We start from the raw sequence: 17,232 nt of genomic DNA, 5'->3' as shown, positions 1-17,232 counted from the left end.
AAAATAATGAATATGTTATATGGTATTTCATGCTGTTGTGAATTATTGATTTGGATGTGCTTTTTGGTTTGTTCACAAGTGAAAATTGTCTAGACTAATCGATTTCTGGGATTTAAGAATCAATATTGTTGCATAACAAGTAATCGATTATAATCGAGAAATCTATTTTTACCCAGACAAACCTGTACAACTTATTTTGATGGAATACAAAAGGATAGACAACTTCTCAAATATGGCACATCAAACTGCATCATGCCAAGTTATGATGTAAAAAACTCATTGACAGTTGACACAGAATTGTATTAAATGCAGACTTGTGTGTTTTACACCAAATATGGCTTAAATATGAGAATTTTTCTTGCACAAAGCTATTACATAACATCAAAAGACGCTGTAGTCAAACTGAACTGTGGTAAGTTAGTCAGTGGGGACTATAGTAGCCATTATATACAAAGAACTTTAAGCTAAACATCATCTTTTGTGTGAACTAGCCCTTCAGCTTTGTCTACAAACATGTGTTATCATCATTTAATGCATTGATAAATGTGACCCTGGACCACAAAACCAGTAATAAGTCACACAGTATATTTGTAGCAATAGCCAACAATACATTGTATGGGTCAAAATTGTTTCTTTTATGCCAAAAATCATTAGGATATTAAGTAAAGATTATGTTCCATAAATATATCAAAACTTAATTTTTGATTAGTAATATGCATTGCTAAGAACTTCATTTGGACAATTTTAAAGATGATTTTCTCAATATTTTGATTTATTTTGCACTCTCAGATTCCAGATTTTCAAATAGTTGTATCTCGGCCAAATACTGTCCTATTCTAAAAAACCATACATCAATTGAAAGCTTATTTATTCAGCTTTCAGATGGGTTCTATATGTTTGCATTTCTTCTATACGTTTAGGTGGTTCTTCTACCACACCCAAAGCTGTGAGCTCAGAGTTTGATTAATGATGATGTTTGTGGAGGCTTACTGAAAAACACCATAGCTTATAGTCCAACCCAAGACTGACATTTTGAGTTCATATACATTATATAAACATGTTTTGGGTTTCGAGACACATTCCAGGTGCATGAGTGTGATCCTCACCCTTTCGTCCACTTCTCTCGCGGGTCCTTGTAAATCTCTCCTGATCCTAGTCCTGTTGTGTCTCCAGTGTATGAATTAAATCCTGTTTTGATTTTGTCAAATGTAAAAACAACGTGAATTTCACAAGAAACATTAGCAATGTCATTTCAAGAGCGATTAGCAAGAAAATTGCAAAAGCTGCTGGGCTCATAATGCTGAACTGCATTTTATACACATTTAATTTAAATTTGTATACATATATAAAAATTAAATGTATAATGTATAATAATTTCCACATTTTAATGTATAATAATTTTATACAGATTTTTATTATTTTTAGATTTTTCAATTGTATAAATTTACATATATATTTTAATATAAGCCACTCATTTTTGTTAACTGAAATAAAGCATAAGTAAAATAAAAAAAAATATTACATGAAACAAACAAACAAACAAACAAAAAAAAGACAAATGTTGTAATTGAAATAAGTTTAACTAATTTACTAAAATAAAAATAAAGCTAAACAGAAAAAAATAAATAATTATATTAAACGCAAATACATTTATAATGAAAATTAAAATGATCAAATTTGGTCAAATTTCACTTTGTTGTTTTGTTTCTTTTGTTTTAATAAGTTATTGTTTGTTAAATTTGTTTTTATTTTCATTTTAGTACTTAAACTTATTTTATTTTAGTTACTTGACAAGGTAACATCCCATTTTTTTTTGTTTTTTAAGCATTTTGTGTAAATTTATTTTAGAACTACAGAACTCAAAAATAAAGCTAAACAGAAAAAATAAAATAATTATAATAAAGACATATGTAGACACAATTAGAATAAAAATAAAAATGACCAAATTTTGTTTTTTGTTTCTGTTGTTTAAAGTTTTTTGTTAGACCTGTTTTTATTTTAAAAAAGTAATTTAAAAAAGTCATTAAAAGTACATTAAAAGTAATTTTAGTACTTATCTTACTTCAGTGTAATATTTATTTTAGAACTACAGAACTAAAATAAAAATAAAGCTAAACAGAAAATATTAAAATAATAATTATAAAGACAAATACATTTAGTATAAAAATTAAAATTGTCAAAATTTTGTCAAATGATGCTTTTGTTTCTGTTTTAATTTTTTTTTAAAGTTAGATTTGTTTTTATTTTAGTTTTAATTTTAGTACTTGACAAGATAACATTTCTCATTTAAAAAAAGTTTTAGAACTAAAATAAAAAAGCAAAACAAAAAAATTAAAATAATAATTCTAATAAAAAGAAATACATTTAAAAATTTAAATGACCAAAATTTGCTTTTGTTTTTTGTTTCTGTTGGTTTTAAAAAAAAAGTGTTAGACTTTATTAGTTTTTATTTTAGTGTTACTTTTGTACATAAACTTTTTTTTATTTGTTACTTGACAAGGTAACATTTCTTTTTTTTTTTTTTTTTTTTTTTTTTAAAGTTGTGTAATATTTATTTTATTACAGCTTTATTTCAATGTAATATATATATAAAAATATATATAAACATGTTTATATATACACAATATAGTAATATAAAACATTGCATATGCAATTATTTTACATTATACATTATTTTTTATTTAATACCCTGCATTCCCACATTACAAACCCTGGAAACTGTTCAAATCTGTTTTAAACTTTGGTTCAATCATACAGTTCAACCATAATGTCAGCCCAGCAACTTCTGTTCTCAACAGGACTCCACAGACCCGAAGCTGAACAGCGAGAAGAAAGCTGGTTTAGTTAGTGTTAAAGCATTCCAAAGCACACCTGACACGAGGTCTGTGGATCACAGGTCAAAGGTGGAGGTCAAGCACCAGCCGCTTCTAAACTTGTCTCGTGTTGAGGAACGTCCGTAAGCGAGACGCTCCCCAACTCCACACAGCTGGCCTGTACGGCGACCCCCACCGCTGACCTACCGTAGGCATCGTCCGTGAGGCTCACGTGTCCTTGTGTCTGTCAGGGCGAAGGGACGGTCCGTATTGAACCAGAGAACGGCAGTTTGTTTCTAACCAATGGGGTGCAAGAGCACCGGCGCAATCCAAATGCATGTTGACGGTTTCACCGATTGACTGATAATGGAATGAGTTTGGGCCGGAGGGAGAAAGACACAAACACATTGACTTGTGAACCAAAAAAAAACATAAAAAAAACTTCTACTGGTGACGACCAAGCACTTCAAGAGCAAAACAGGGCAGCTGGTGGTTTAGCCTAAAACAAGCAGCCAAACAAAGAAAAGGCCCAATTAGAGGCAAAACATTTTGTTTCTAAGGCCAAATGTGTTTTATATAGTGGTTTTGAATTTAATACAAATTATGAAGCAGAAGTCCATATTGGTTTGTATGTTTGAATCTAGCTGTTCAGTCTGTATTCATAAAACCTGGAAGAGAATAACCATTGATTCCTCAGGGTTTTTTTAATGGCTGTTTTTGATTTATGAGCAAACTAAGTAATGTGGTTCACATTACTCTGAGACTTTCCTGTTTTTTTTTTCTACTAAATATTACGCAGTCAGACCTCAAAAATGAATTTTGAAACCATCATGTGCTAAAGAAATTCAAGTTCTGATATAAGGACTTCAACAATTCACCAATTACATAAACTCACATTTTTATAGCAGTCCTTTATAGGTAAAATTGTTAAAATAAAAAAAATAAAATGTCAGTATTTTTTCTGAGAGTCCATTCTGTCCATTTGAGGTATGATTGTGCATAAATGCTGTCAAAAAAAAAAAAAAGTAAAAAAAAAAAAAAAAAAAAAATTAGCTACATTTTTATTTTTATTTGCTGTGAGTGCATGTGTTCATTTGAGGTATGATTATGAATAAAATGAAATAAAATAAAATAAAATAAAATAAAAAGTAAATTTGTACTTTTTTCCTGAGAGTGCATGTGTCCATTTGAGGTATGATTTTGTATACATGCTGTCTAAAATAGTCTAAAATATTCTAAAATAAAATGGGTAAATGTTTTATTTTTTTCTGAGAGTGTATGTGTCCATTTGAGGCATGATTGTGCATAAATGCGGTCTAAAATAAAATAAAACAGGTCAATTTTTACTTTTTTTTTTTTCTGAGTGTGCATGTGTCCATTTGAGGTATGATTTTGTATACATGCTGTCTAAAATGGTCTAAAATAAATAAAATTAAATAACAAAATAAAATGGGTAAATGTTTTACTTTTTTCTGAGTGTGTGTGTGTTCATTTGAGGTATTATTGTGTATAAATGCTGTCTAAAATAAAAATAAAATAGGTCAATTGTTACTTTTTTTCTTAGAGTGTATGTGTCCATTGGGGTATGACTGTGTATAAATGCTGTCTAAAATAAAAAATAAAAGAATTCTAAAATAAATAAACTAAAACAGGTAAATTTTTACTTTGTTCTGAGAGTGTACGTGTCCATTTGAGATATGATTGTGTATAAATGTTGTCTAACATAAAATAAAATAAAATAATTTAAGTAATGTTGACCAAACACCTTACTCATAAATCAAAAAATGCTTTCTGAAAACCCATTAAAATGTCCCATGGGAACTCATGGCACATTAGCCTACAAACTAAAACCATGACTGAACAGCTCTACAATAGTATACGGCTGTGCAACACATTTTTGTACTTTTTCTTAAATCCTGCAAAGCCAAAACCTTCTCATTTTGTTCATAATCTTCTAGAACAACAACAATGCAGAAAAGGCAAAAAGCCCACAGCTTGTGATCCTTTTTGCTCAGAGACTTGGTGGTTCCAGCAGGTCGGTGCACCTTCTCAGAGAAGGTGATGGGAGGGGCTGTGGAATCCCATGATTCCATGCAGCCCAATGTGAGAGGAAGCAGAGGAGGGTGGGTGGAGCCAAGCTAATGATGATGATGATGATGCCAAACATAAATAAAGACAAACCAAAGAGCAAAACAGCAGACAAAAGGTAAGAGTGAGAACTACAACACAGCTGAAACCAAGCAAAATCAATACCGTCAATGCTAAAGCTCTGTTCCATAACCTAGTGAGTTGCCTTTTTTAAATTTTGAAAATTTATTATACATATTGTTATGCATAAACATTATTATTATTATTAGCTTGGATTACATGTCATGCTGCCTCAGAATTTGGCCAAGAAAACAGTTCCCCAAGTAGGCAGCTTACTAGGTTTGGAACTGAGTCTAAACGTAAAGACAAAATCAATGGGTGTGTATGAAATATCTAGTGTTTTGCTGAGAGGCTGTTAGATTGAACTGGTTTTGGGTCCATGAGAGGCTTCAGCAGTGTTGCAGACTGGAATGACGATGTTGATTTGGTAAGAGACGCATTAAGCAAAGCAGCAGTGATTGCAGCGGTTGATTCATAGCTTGAAAAGCATCAGTCAGTCTGAGCAGGAAGGAATGCCGTGCTTTTGATCAGTTGATTAATGCAAAAGTTAGTTCCTCTGTAAGCGTAAATGCAATTTAGATCACAACAGGCCCCAATGACATTAAAAGGGGGGAAGCTTTGTGCAGATTACATGCAAGGTCAGATACACTGGGCATCTTTGTGAGATAGGGTTGCACTGCTATTTTTGCACATGACTGTTTAAAAGTTTCACATCTGGTATGTTGCATAAGTTACTCGAAAGATAAGTACATGCAGACAATTGCAAAATATTAAAAGAGAAAAATGGTATGTTTGAAAAGGACTTAGTAACTATTTGATCAACATTTGATCAATAAAAATAAAATAAATAAATTAATATAATTTATAAAAATAAAATAAATAAATATAATTAAAATATTAAATATTTTTATATTTGTTCATATTTATATAAAATAAATTATGCAAACAATATAATTATAATTAAATAATATTAATTAAAGTAATAATAAATAATATTTTTTGCACAATTTTTCTTTTGTTAAAATTAGTGTTGTACTTTAAAATGAACACTTGAGGGAGGCAGAGCCAAAAAATATTTCAGAGAGCTTGTCTGCACCACGACTGCTAACGTTCCCTGAGCAGTACAACAAATTCAGATGGCTTTTAAACAGTCAGGCACAAAAAAATCGCCTCATCCGACAGATCTTTTCCCCTTTGCCAAGTGTAAACAGGACTGAGGAGAGGTGCAGTGTTGAGCCCACCACTGCAAGTGACAAGAAGCCAGTGTCTCGTTCCCTGAGCTGATAATGGACGGGCAGGCGACTAGCTGCTGAGGCCCGGCCTACCCAAAAAGCAAATCACACACACATGAAACGGCTGGCAACACCAACAGTACTTGGACTGATTTTGGACCGCACAGCGAATCACGAGGTCTACTAACTGCTTGTACGGCGCTAGGATGATTCGAGGAAGAGGAATCGGGGGGAGAATAGGTGATCGGAAAACAAACAAACAAAAATCTAATTACTAATTAAAAGGAATATTCCAGGTTCAACAGAAGTTCAGCTCAATTGATTGCATAAAATAAGTTTGAAAATGTTAAATAATAAACTGCATTTAAATTAAGGTTAAAATAATGTTCTTATGGCTCAAGGCAATGGTCTGGCAAACTACGTAAATGTTATCTCGTTTTTTTCTTCAAATTTTTAGTTTTAATGTAATCACAATTTAAATCAAAATTTGAAATGCATTTACTTTTTTTTTCCCCAAAAAAAATTGTGAGAAATCTAAATAATCTAAATCTAAACAATCTATAATAAAAAAGTAAATATTTAATAAAACGTTCAAATATTTACAGCAATTAAAATAACTGAATTGTTTCATTATTCATTTTCAATCCATATATTAATGTAATTTATATTAATTAATAAATTAGTAATATTCATATAATTATATGAATAAATACATTCATGTATTAAATGGCCCACAACTATTTTTATAGGAAATAAAAAAGGGATTTAAAATAACTTTTCTATTTGAATACATTTTAAAATATAATTTATTCCTGGGATGTCAATGCTGAATTTTCTTTAGCATCACATGATCCTTCAGAAATTATTCTAATATGCTGATTTTGTGCTCAAGAAATATTTTTGATAATCATGATTCTTAAAAAAACATTTTATTTAAATTAAAAAGAAAACGTTAATATTATAAATGTATTAAATGATCAATTTAATGCATCCTTGGTAAATAAAAGTACTTCTTTCTTTCTTTTTTTTTTTTTTTTTAACTTTTAAATGTTGTCAAGTCAATGTTGTCTGTAAATCAAACAAATGCTGTCAGTTGAGCTCAACTTGAACCTAGAAGACTCCCTGTAAAAGGAAGGAAAAATTGAGAAACAAAATAAAAAAATAAATGATAGAAACCAGGACATACGATTCGACTGATTGGCTTTGATACTACGAAATTTTACAGATAGAAAGGTAGAGGGAATGTGGAAAACGGAGAGCGCTGAGTCTCCACCGGAAAACAGGGAAAGGAACAAACGAACACCAAAAAAACCAAACCATGAAAACGAATGAACCAATAACAAATGGAGGATGAGCGGGCTGAGATGGGGCCCTGTTCTCTCCTCAGCGTCTCTACCTTTCGAGTTGGCCGATGGGATGAAGCTGGGTTTGGCGGGAGGGAGTGGGGGCTGCCCTGCCTTGGGAGCAGTACTGTTGGCATTGGCCGCTGCGGGCAGCTGGAATGAGTTGGACAGAAAGATGCCATCTGAGACAGGACGGGGCTTGCGCGCGGTTGGCGGCGGCTGGGGCTTTGGGGCGGGCGGAAGGTCACCGTAGGACTTCCGGGTGGCCGAGAGCTTAACCTGACCTGTTAGGCCCGCATCCTCCTCATCCTCCTCCTCCTCCTCGTCATTGTATGAGACAAACTTGGCAGTGTATATGGTGTCGGGGGAGGCGACCTGGGTTTTGAGGTAGGAGGTGTTTCTCTGAGGCGGGGGCGGAGGGGCGCTGTTGTTGTTAGTGGCGGGGGTGCTTGCGGGAGAAGGGGGCTGGTAGTCCCGGGGTAGGGGGGGGGTCTGTACAGACCAGGCTCGTCTGGCGTCAGCAGCTTGCGCTCGGCTTCCTCGTGCTGCCGGCGCCGCTCTGCCTCCAGGCGGGTGTAGTACTCTTCCTCCTGTCTCCTCTGAAGGGGGGGGGAACATGGGAAGAGCTGGTTAGAGCTGTCTTCGCTAGCCCGCGCCGCTGAGAGGCCTGGGTCAAAGCTAACGGTACTCTGGCTAATGGATGCACCAATGTAGTAAAGCTACATTGTAGTAGAACAAATGTGTTTGCTGATATGATGTAATGTGCTTCTGAATGAATCGAGTAGCTAAAACAGAGTCCTGCATGATGGGGATTTTAACAAGGCTATACTGCAAGCAAGCAACGTCACAAACTAGATGAAAATCAACAGCGCTGTCTATACTTCAGTGCTACTTGTAGCATAGAGAGCTTTGCTGATTATAATGAGTAGCTCCGTGAGTTTATTCTACTTTGCAGCTAATTCTGGCCAGGAAATGCCGATTGACATGAAAAGCAACCAATAATTTTTTAATTTGTTTCCACATTCCATTCAGGGGTTGTTTTAACTAAAATAGTCAGTAACACAGAAATAGGCCTGTGCCTATTTTTAAAAAAAATGTATAAAAAAATTGAAATGCATTTAATTTTTTTTTTTTGGTGAGAAATCTAAACGTTCGATAAATATTTAATTAAACATTGAAATATTTTTGTTTGAATTTATTCATAATTCAAAATCAAAATTGAAATATTTAATAAAAAAAAAGTACAAATTTAAATCTAAATTTGAAATTTATAAAAGTAAAAAAAATAGACAACAAAAAAAATTAATAAAAAAAATAAATAAATCATTAAGATATTTACAAAGCTATTAAAATAACTGAATTATTTAATTTATTATTTATTTTAAATTCATATATTAATTTATATTGATTGATAAATTAATAATATTAATATAATTATATGAATAAATACATTAATGTATTAAATGGTCCACAACTATTTTTATAGGAAATGTCAGTTTGCGTGACATGAAAAGGCACTTTTTGTTTTATTTTAATGTTCAATTCAGAGGCGAGTTCATCTGAAACAGAAAAAGGCTTTTGTCAGGAAATTTTTCTCCTTTTTTCCCTTTAAATTATTAGTTTTAATTTAATCACAATTTAAATTAAAATTGAAATATTTAACAAAAAAATCTACTTTAGATGCATTGTGGTGCTTGCTTGCAGTGCAGACACTGTGTAAAACTTGCATTTGATTGTAAGCACACCAGATGGTGCTAAAGAGGAACAAGTCACTACAGCTGACAAATATGTTTGTTTCTAACTGGAATGGAAAGCCTGGAGCGTATGATACTGTTACAAGCTCCAGTTGAAGGTCTGGCTGGCATTTGGTGGTTTAGCTTTGGAGAAAAAAAAAAAAAAAAAGAAAAAAAAAAAGAAACACCCAGTGGCTGGCTGCTCTGGTCTCTGTGCATGGATCCCCTGGGTTAGTATGCAGTGGAGGGAATGTCTCTTATGAGAGCATGTGGAGGTTCAATCTGGGACGGCCTCTACGAAAATCAAGGCTGGCCCATTTCCAACAGCACTTCCAAGCAATGTTGTATGGAATGGCAGTGGTCTCCCAACAAAATGCTGGAGTGCTGTGTAAAGATCTGACTAAAGATGTGACTCTCATGCGTTTCTTTGAAGGGGATGGGGATACATCACAAACACAAGAGAGGAGATGCTGTGAAGACATGCAGTTGGACATCACAACTGGGCTCTAAAATTACCAGTGGTCTGAAAATGACGCACACAGACACAAATAAAACTGGATGGTCACATTGTGGGACGATGTTTTTGATGCATGAATGTAAATTCAGACCACTGGTAAATTGATGACCCGCTGAGTCATTTCACATGGGCGTTAAACAAACTTAATTTAGCCTTTGACAGTTAACGGATCATTGCTAACTCCAGAACTGCTGTTAACCTTATTATATAGTGCTGTGTATATACATAGATACACATTATTTTAAATTAAGCACAAGGGGCTGTGATCTCGTACAGTCTGACACATTAAATATCAGCTGCTTTCTCCAATCACACCCACTTACAAGGTCGTGAGGAACCATCCACATGGAAACCGGGCGAAACCTTGAAAAAGCTTGGCGTTAGCATGAATAAACAAGGCTGATAACATACATCTCCATCAGGAAGTTATGCCAAAAGTTGATTTATGTAAATAAAGAGATCGTTTTGGGAATCTACCCCAAAACAAAAGCAAGAACATCTCACTATAATTAACCTGACTAATCAATAGCGACTTGTGACTTGCATTTAAGGCCTGGTTGAGCGTGCAAAAAAGAATATTACACAATTACACAAAATCTTATTTCTTGACTATAAGTCCTTTGTCATCAAAATCATCTTAAATGCATTGATCTGCTTATGGGAAGTTCCTAGTTGTCGCTGGTCCGTTTCGATCTCAATACCTTCTCATCGGTCTCTCGTCTGGCTCTCTCCTCTTCTCTCCAGCGTCTCTCCTCCTCCTGTTTGGCTCGCTCTTCTGCTTCACGCTTACGGATTTCCTCCAACTGCTGCTTCCGTCGTCGCTCCTCGTCCTGTAGCTGAGGTGCACAATGCATAATCAGGTTTAGAGGAAAACATTGGACCACAGAGATGATGGATTTGACTGATTGTAATTCACGATGCTAAACAAAAATGGCTGATTGTAAACTAAACAGATCCTAAAAAAAAAACTGTGACAGTGAAATAATTTTAACCTTTGTTGTAAAACTACTTATATATTTAAACTTATACCTAAACGTATACCTTTGTTTAAACGTTTTGGGTCTGTAATTTTTTTTTTTTTTTTAATTTTAAATACTTTTATTCAGCAAGGACGCATTAAATTCATCAAAAGTGACAGTAAAGACATTTCTAATGTTACAAAATCTATTTCTATTCTTCAAATAAATGCTGTTCTATTCAAAGTCTCCTAAAAAAAATATAACAGTTTTGACAAAAATATTAGGTAGCATACCTACTTTCAACATTACTAATAATAAGAAATGTTTTTTGTTTACCAAATTAGTATATTACTATGATTTCTGAAGGGTCATGTGACACTGGAGTAATGATGCTAAAAATGTAGCTTTGATCACAGGATTAAATTACATTTTAAATTATATTGAAATAGAAAACAGATATTTGAAACTGTAACAATATTCCAGAATTTTGCTGTTTTACTGTATTTTTAATCAAATAAATGCATAAGAGACTTCTTTATTAAAAAAAAAAAATAAATAAATTCACAAACCCAAAACTTTCGAAAAGGAAGTCTAACACCTAACTTGTATGCAAACTTATAAACCTATATTTGAACCTATCATTAAACCTCATATTTCAGCGTTTCTTCAGTCAAAAGTTTTTGAACAGTACGATTTTTTGTTTTTTTTAAACGAGTCTCTTCTGCTCACCAAGCCTGCATTTATTTGATCCAAAGTACAGCAAAAACAGTAACATTTTGAAATATTTTTGCTATTTAAATTAACTGCTTTTTATTTGAATGTGTTTAAAAATGTAATTTTTTTCTTTGATCAAAGCTAAATTTTCAGCATCATTACTCCAGGCTTCAGTGTCACATGATCCTTCAGAAATCATTCTAATATGATGATTTGCTGTTCAAGAAACATTTTTTACTATTTAGATTTATTATAATCAATATTTTAAAAAGTTTAGTATATTTTTGTCAGGATTCTTTGATGAATAGACAAAGATCAGCATTTATCGGAAATAAAAAGCTTTTGTAACATACACTATATCATTCAAAAGCTTGGAGTCACTATAATTTCTCTTTTTTTTGGGAAAGAAATAATAGAAATTAACACTTATTTAGCAAGGATGCTTTAAATTGATCAAAAGTGATGTGATAAAGATATTTATAATGTTTCAAAATATTTCTATTTCAGATAAATGATGTTCTTTTGAACATCATTTATCATCATTTATCTGTTCTCTCTATTCAATGAAACCTGAAAAAAAAAATCTAAAATAGCTGTTTTCAACAAAATAATAATCATAAATGTTTTTGAGCAGCGAATCAGAATATTAGAATGATTTCTGAAGGATCATGTGACTGCAGCAATGATTCTAACAATTCAGCTTTGAAATCACAGGAATAAATTACATTTTAAAGTATATTTAAATAGAAAAATGTTTAATATGTAGTTATTATATATAGTAAAAATATTTCAAAATTTTACTGTTTTTGCTGTACTTTGGATCAAATAAATGCAGGCTTGGTGAGCAGAAGAAACTTCTTTAAAAAAACATAAATTACATAAAAAAAACCTTTTGACTGGCAGTATGCGTGCATATATTCTAACTTAATATTTACATTTTAAACCGTAATTTATATGAGAGCAGATTAGCTAACAATTTTCAAATGTCCAAGGATTGTAAAATCTTTTAGGTACAAAACCTCATTCTGACTAGTTTGCTGTGGTGATTTATATAACTGTGCTCTGTTGCATTTTTATCATCAAACCAGTAAATTTGTCAACGTGGCCCCTGTGATGAGGCATCGTGCACTGCACACCATCACACACACACAATCACATGCACATACACGGTTCCATGCACAAACAACTTACTGACAGAATTGCAACTTGCAACCTCCTTCACATCTACAGAAAATCATTCAAAAGGTAATCCAAACACCTCCATCAAACTTCATACACAATACAAATACAATGCTCAACAGGTCAGAAAATACAAAAATCACGGCCATACACCTTTTCCCTCCAAAATCAGAAGGAAGCAGACATAAAGAGAGACATGTCCAGTAGTCAGGATAGGGGAAGAAGAAACCCAGCACAGAAACCCATGGAAAAACGCAGAGTCAATGAGCGGCAAAGCGCCAGGGTCGATACAGACACACAGAGAGCAGTGATGAGTGGAGTAGATGGAGAAACAGGAATGGCGATCATGGCACGGAAATGAGGCCCACATGCAAGCAAACTCGGGGGCCGGAGAGATAGGGCTGGTAGAAAACATGCGCCAGCCCAACCCTCATGATGACACTGCACTGAAACAACGGCTGCCGAAACCAGCAGAGCTTCGCCATGTTCTCCAAAAAAGAAAGAGAGCTTGCAAAGCTTTCTTTGGAATGAATTTGGTGGTTTTCTACGTGCAACTGTTCATATCTAAGCTGCCAGACGCAAAGTCGCTGTCCTGTGCACATGTAAAGCTGAAGTATATAATTTTTATATGTATAATACAGCCTAAACTCAATAGACAGCATTTGTAACAATGTTGACTAACACTCAAAATTTATTTCAACATGTCCCTCAGTTTCAAAAACCTGGATTACACATAGACACCTTAAATCGAAGTAAATGGCTCGTTAAAATCCTCATGGTTTCAATAGTACAGAGAAAAAGACAAAAAACATGATTGTGTTAACATAATTTTAAAATAATTTAAGCTTTTCTGTTAATTTATATCCAATTTTACAATTTTGTTACCATGAAAACAACTCCATGAATGCACCCTAAAATGATCAGAAAAGTTATGAGAACAACTTTACAGATCAAATAACACACAAGTTTTAACTTAGGAAATGTTATTAAATTATAAGCCTAATATTTCTGCTTTTAAAGCTTATTGTAAGCGCCTCAATGTAACCCAGATTTTTGCTTTAAAAAATTAAATAAATAAAATAAACAAATGAGGGATGAAACAAAATTACATTAAATATCTTGATTAAAAATTTAACTAAACTAAAATTTAAACTAAAATAAGCACTATTTTTAAGAAAAGGAGGGTTGAGCAAATTATTTTAATAATCTTAATTAAAAGTCATTTTTTAAATTATTTTTTAAGAAAAAGGGTAAGTAAATTATTTTCATTATCTTAATTATTTAAGAATTAATAATAATTTAATTTATTTTTAAAGAAAATTAAAGGTGAGTAAATTATCATAACAATTAAAAAATATTTTTAAATTATTATTATAAAATTATTATTTTTTTAAAGAAAATTAAGGGTGAGAAAATTTTCAATATAACAATTTCAAATTATTTCAATTTTTTTTTAAAGAAAATGAAGGGTGAGTCATTTTTTCATTATCTTAATTATTTAAGAATTAATAATTTTAATCATTTAAGACAATGAGATGTAAAATTAGAAAATATTTTCTCTTTTTTTAAGAAAATAAAGGGTGAGTAAATTATTTTCATTAACATAATAATTAAAAATTATTATTATTTTTTTTTTAAGAAAATGAAGGATGAGTAAATTATTTTCATAATTTTATTTAAAAATTAAGAATAATTATTTAAATCATTTTCAAAATCACAAGACAATGGGATGTAAAATTAGAAAATGTCAATTTTAAAAAGAAAATGAAAGTTGAGTAAATTAGAATTAGGAATAATTATTTAAATCATTTAAGACAATGAGACAATGACAATAATTTATTAGTTCTTAATATGTAATTACCTTAATTACTTTACTAATGAAAAATAGAGATTACTACTGTGTTGGTTAATTTCCTTAAAGTATAAATATTTTCAGAAAATTAAAATGAGAAAATTTCTACTTTTTTTAAGAAAATGAAGGGTGAGAAAAAAATAATTATCTTAAGAACTGAGAATAATTATTTAAATCATTAAGAACAATGAGATTTATAATCAGAAAATAATTTCTATTTTTTTTTTAAGAAAATATTTTCATTATCTTAATTATTTAAGAATTAAGAGCAATTGTTTAAATCAATTAAGACAATAAGATGTAAAATTAGAAAATAATTTATATTTTTTATTTTAATAATGAAAAATATTTATTTAAATGATTGAGATTACTATTGTGTTGGTCATTTTCCTAAAAAAGTATAAATATTTTCAGAAAACTAAAATCAGAAAATCAACCGATTGGCGCGATCTTGCGGTCAGGACTAACTGTTCACCCAACCAATGGAAAATGGAAATTAGTTTTTAATATAATACCTATTTATTCCATTTGGTGACACTGGCTTAGAAATGACACACTTTGGCTGTATTTTTATCACAGATCCACTTCTCTCATTTTTAGATATTGCTCTAAAGCAGCAGTTTTCCAGTGGAGCATAATGAAGATCCCAAGATGGAGTCCCCAAGATGGAGTCCCGTGCTTGAAAAAGTGGTACATCTCTCTCTAAAAACACCCATGGGTAAAAGAGCCACCACGGCCAAATGAAGGGAGGGAGGTAGTGAACAAGAGGAGACACAGGTGGAGCCGAAACAGGAAGAGAGGTAAAGAGCATAAAGAACATACCAAGTCTAGTACAGAGATTGCTGGAACAGCAGTCTGCTGCAGGAGAAACAAAAACATACAGAGCAACCAAAGGGGTGGGAGAGAGAGAATAAATAAAGAAGTAAGAAATAAAGAAAAGGAGGGGTTTTCGAGAAGATAAAAGTAAAAAGGCGCAGTGGGCCGGGACGCAGTGATGTGCTGCCAAGAACATTCCAGGGCAGTATGGGTCTGATTAGCGCCAGCGGTCCACTTCCCTTCCACAAACACTTGAGCTGGTGAGGAATTTCCCCATCATTCCATATCCCACCCCCCCACTGAAGCACTGGCAATATTTTTCCTTCAAACACACGGGATTGTGTTGGCCTTCCCTTACACGGCTCGACCTGCCAACTCCTCAGAGATGGAGCGATATCAAAGGCAGCTTCCAGCAGTGTGCTACACACAGCAGACTCTCAGGTGGACACTATGCTTCGCATGACAGCTGCTACGGCAGGTGTTGGAGGAAAGAACGTTAGTGGACTTCAGGGGGCTGAAGTCTGTGCTAGAGTTGTAAGTCTCAGAGCACACACGCCAGCCCACCAAGAAGTCAATAGCCTGAATTAAACTGCACTAAACTCGCAATTTTTGACATTAGAGGATCACTGCAGGCTGTTTTCTGGACAAAGATTAAGCCTTTAGTTAGTAGAAGGGCTAGGTGATACATCTAATATTTATTATACATTTCTTGGAGAAATTAAAAACACATTTAACCATTATGCATCCTAAGAGCTACAACATCTTAATGGCAAATCAGTTAATTGTAAAGGATTAAGTTAAATTTCAATGATTCATTATATTGAAATGTCAAAATGTTGAAATTTTTATAAATACATTAAAAAAAATGATTAACTGAAAAAGTATATTAAAATATATTTACACGAATACATATATAAATGTCATTTTAGAAAAAATACAAAAAGCTAAATTTTGCTTACTATTATGTATACTTATTTTGGTGCATAATACAAATTATATATTTGTATGACAGTAAATGAAAAAAAAAGTGTATATATATATATATATATATATATATATATATATATATATATATACACACACACACACACACACACACACACACACACATATAAAATATATATATAATCTTGGGGCATAATATAATTATATTTATACTATATATTAAATAATAAATAAATACATTTTTAAAGACATTTTAAGCTGTATATTGGTGCAATTTATTTTATCAATTTTATATATTTAAAAATATTTATTTGTAAATTTATTTTACATTTTATTTTAACAAATGTTCTGGAAAATACAAAAATTTTACAACAGACTAACACCTAGGTGTGGCATTATGCTTTGTCGAGCATCCTGTCTGAGTATTTTTCCAGTGATGTGCATTTTTGTTTTGATTTTAACAAATGTGCTATAGTAATAATATATTTTTTTAATAACCATATACATTTTTTATATCACCCAACCCTAATTACTAGCGAAATCAACGGTGTTAATTCTCCACCCTGGTCAGAGATAAGAGTTCATATGTGCCAGAAAATGCCCTGCATGAAAACAAAAAAATGGTTATGTCTGGTTAGAAACTGTGTTAGCAGATTTCAAATGATCCAAATCCTGATCCTAAGTGGTTGGTTAGGCCAGTAGCTACAGGTCAGAAATGATTCCATTGCTGATTTGTTTTTAGAAGTTAAATGAATAATTCATTTTCAATGGCAGATGAGATCAGGAGAGATGTACTGATCTGGACGAGGCAGGTTGATGCTGGTGCAAGCAGTGGAGTCGGGTCCAGTGCTTGGCATCGGAAAGCCCTGCTCCTCCCCTCCGTCAGCGCAGCATATATATATATATATAAATCAGCAGTGCAGCATGGAAAAGCAATGACATAGGCATGTTGCAGGAGCACATGGCAAAACATTCATTATA

At 32.5% G+C, this 17,232-nt stretch overlaps 1 protein-coding gene across 1 annotated transcript in view; it reads right to left on the bottom strand.

The window, feature by feature from the left end:
* The window catches only part of afdna (afadin, adherens junction formation factor a), a 134,888-nt gene that overhangs the window by 1,699 nt on the left and 115,957 nt on the right, over positions 1-17,232 (bottom strand). The window contains 5 exon segments of the mRNA XM_051092171.1: positions 1,107-1,188; positions 7,821-8,025; positions 8,028-8,135; positions 10,488-10,622; positions 15,313-15,348. Of these exon segments, the coding sequence (XP_050948128.1) occupies positions 1,107-1,188; positions 7,821-8,025; positions 8,028-8,135; positions 10,488-10,622; positions 15,313-15,348 (566 nt within the window).

The sequence above is a fragment of the Labeo rohita genome, chromosome 20, assembly GCF_022985175.1.
Source record: "Labeo rohita strain BAU-BD-2019 chromosome 20, IGBB_LRoh.1.0, whole genome shotgun sequence".
NCBI classification, from domain to species: domain Eukaryota; kingdom Metazoa; phylum Chordata; class Actinopteri; order Cypriniformes; family Cyprinidae; genus Labeo; species Labeo rohita.
Note: the sequence above shows the minus strand (reverse complement) of the source record. Positions and strands in the feature narration are given on the sequence as shown.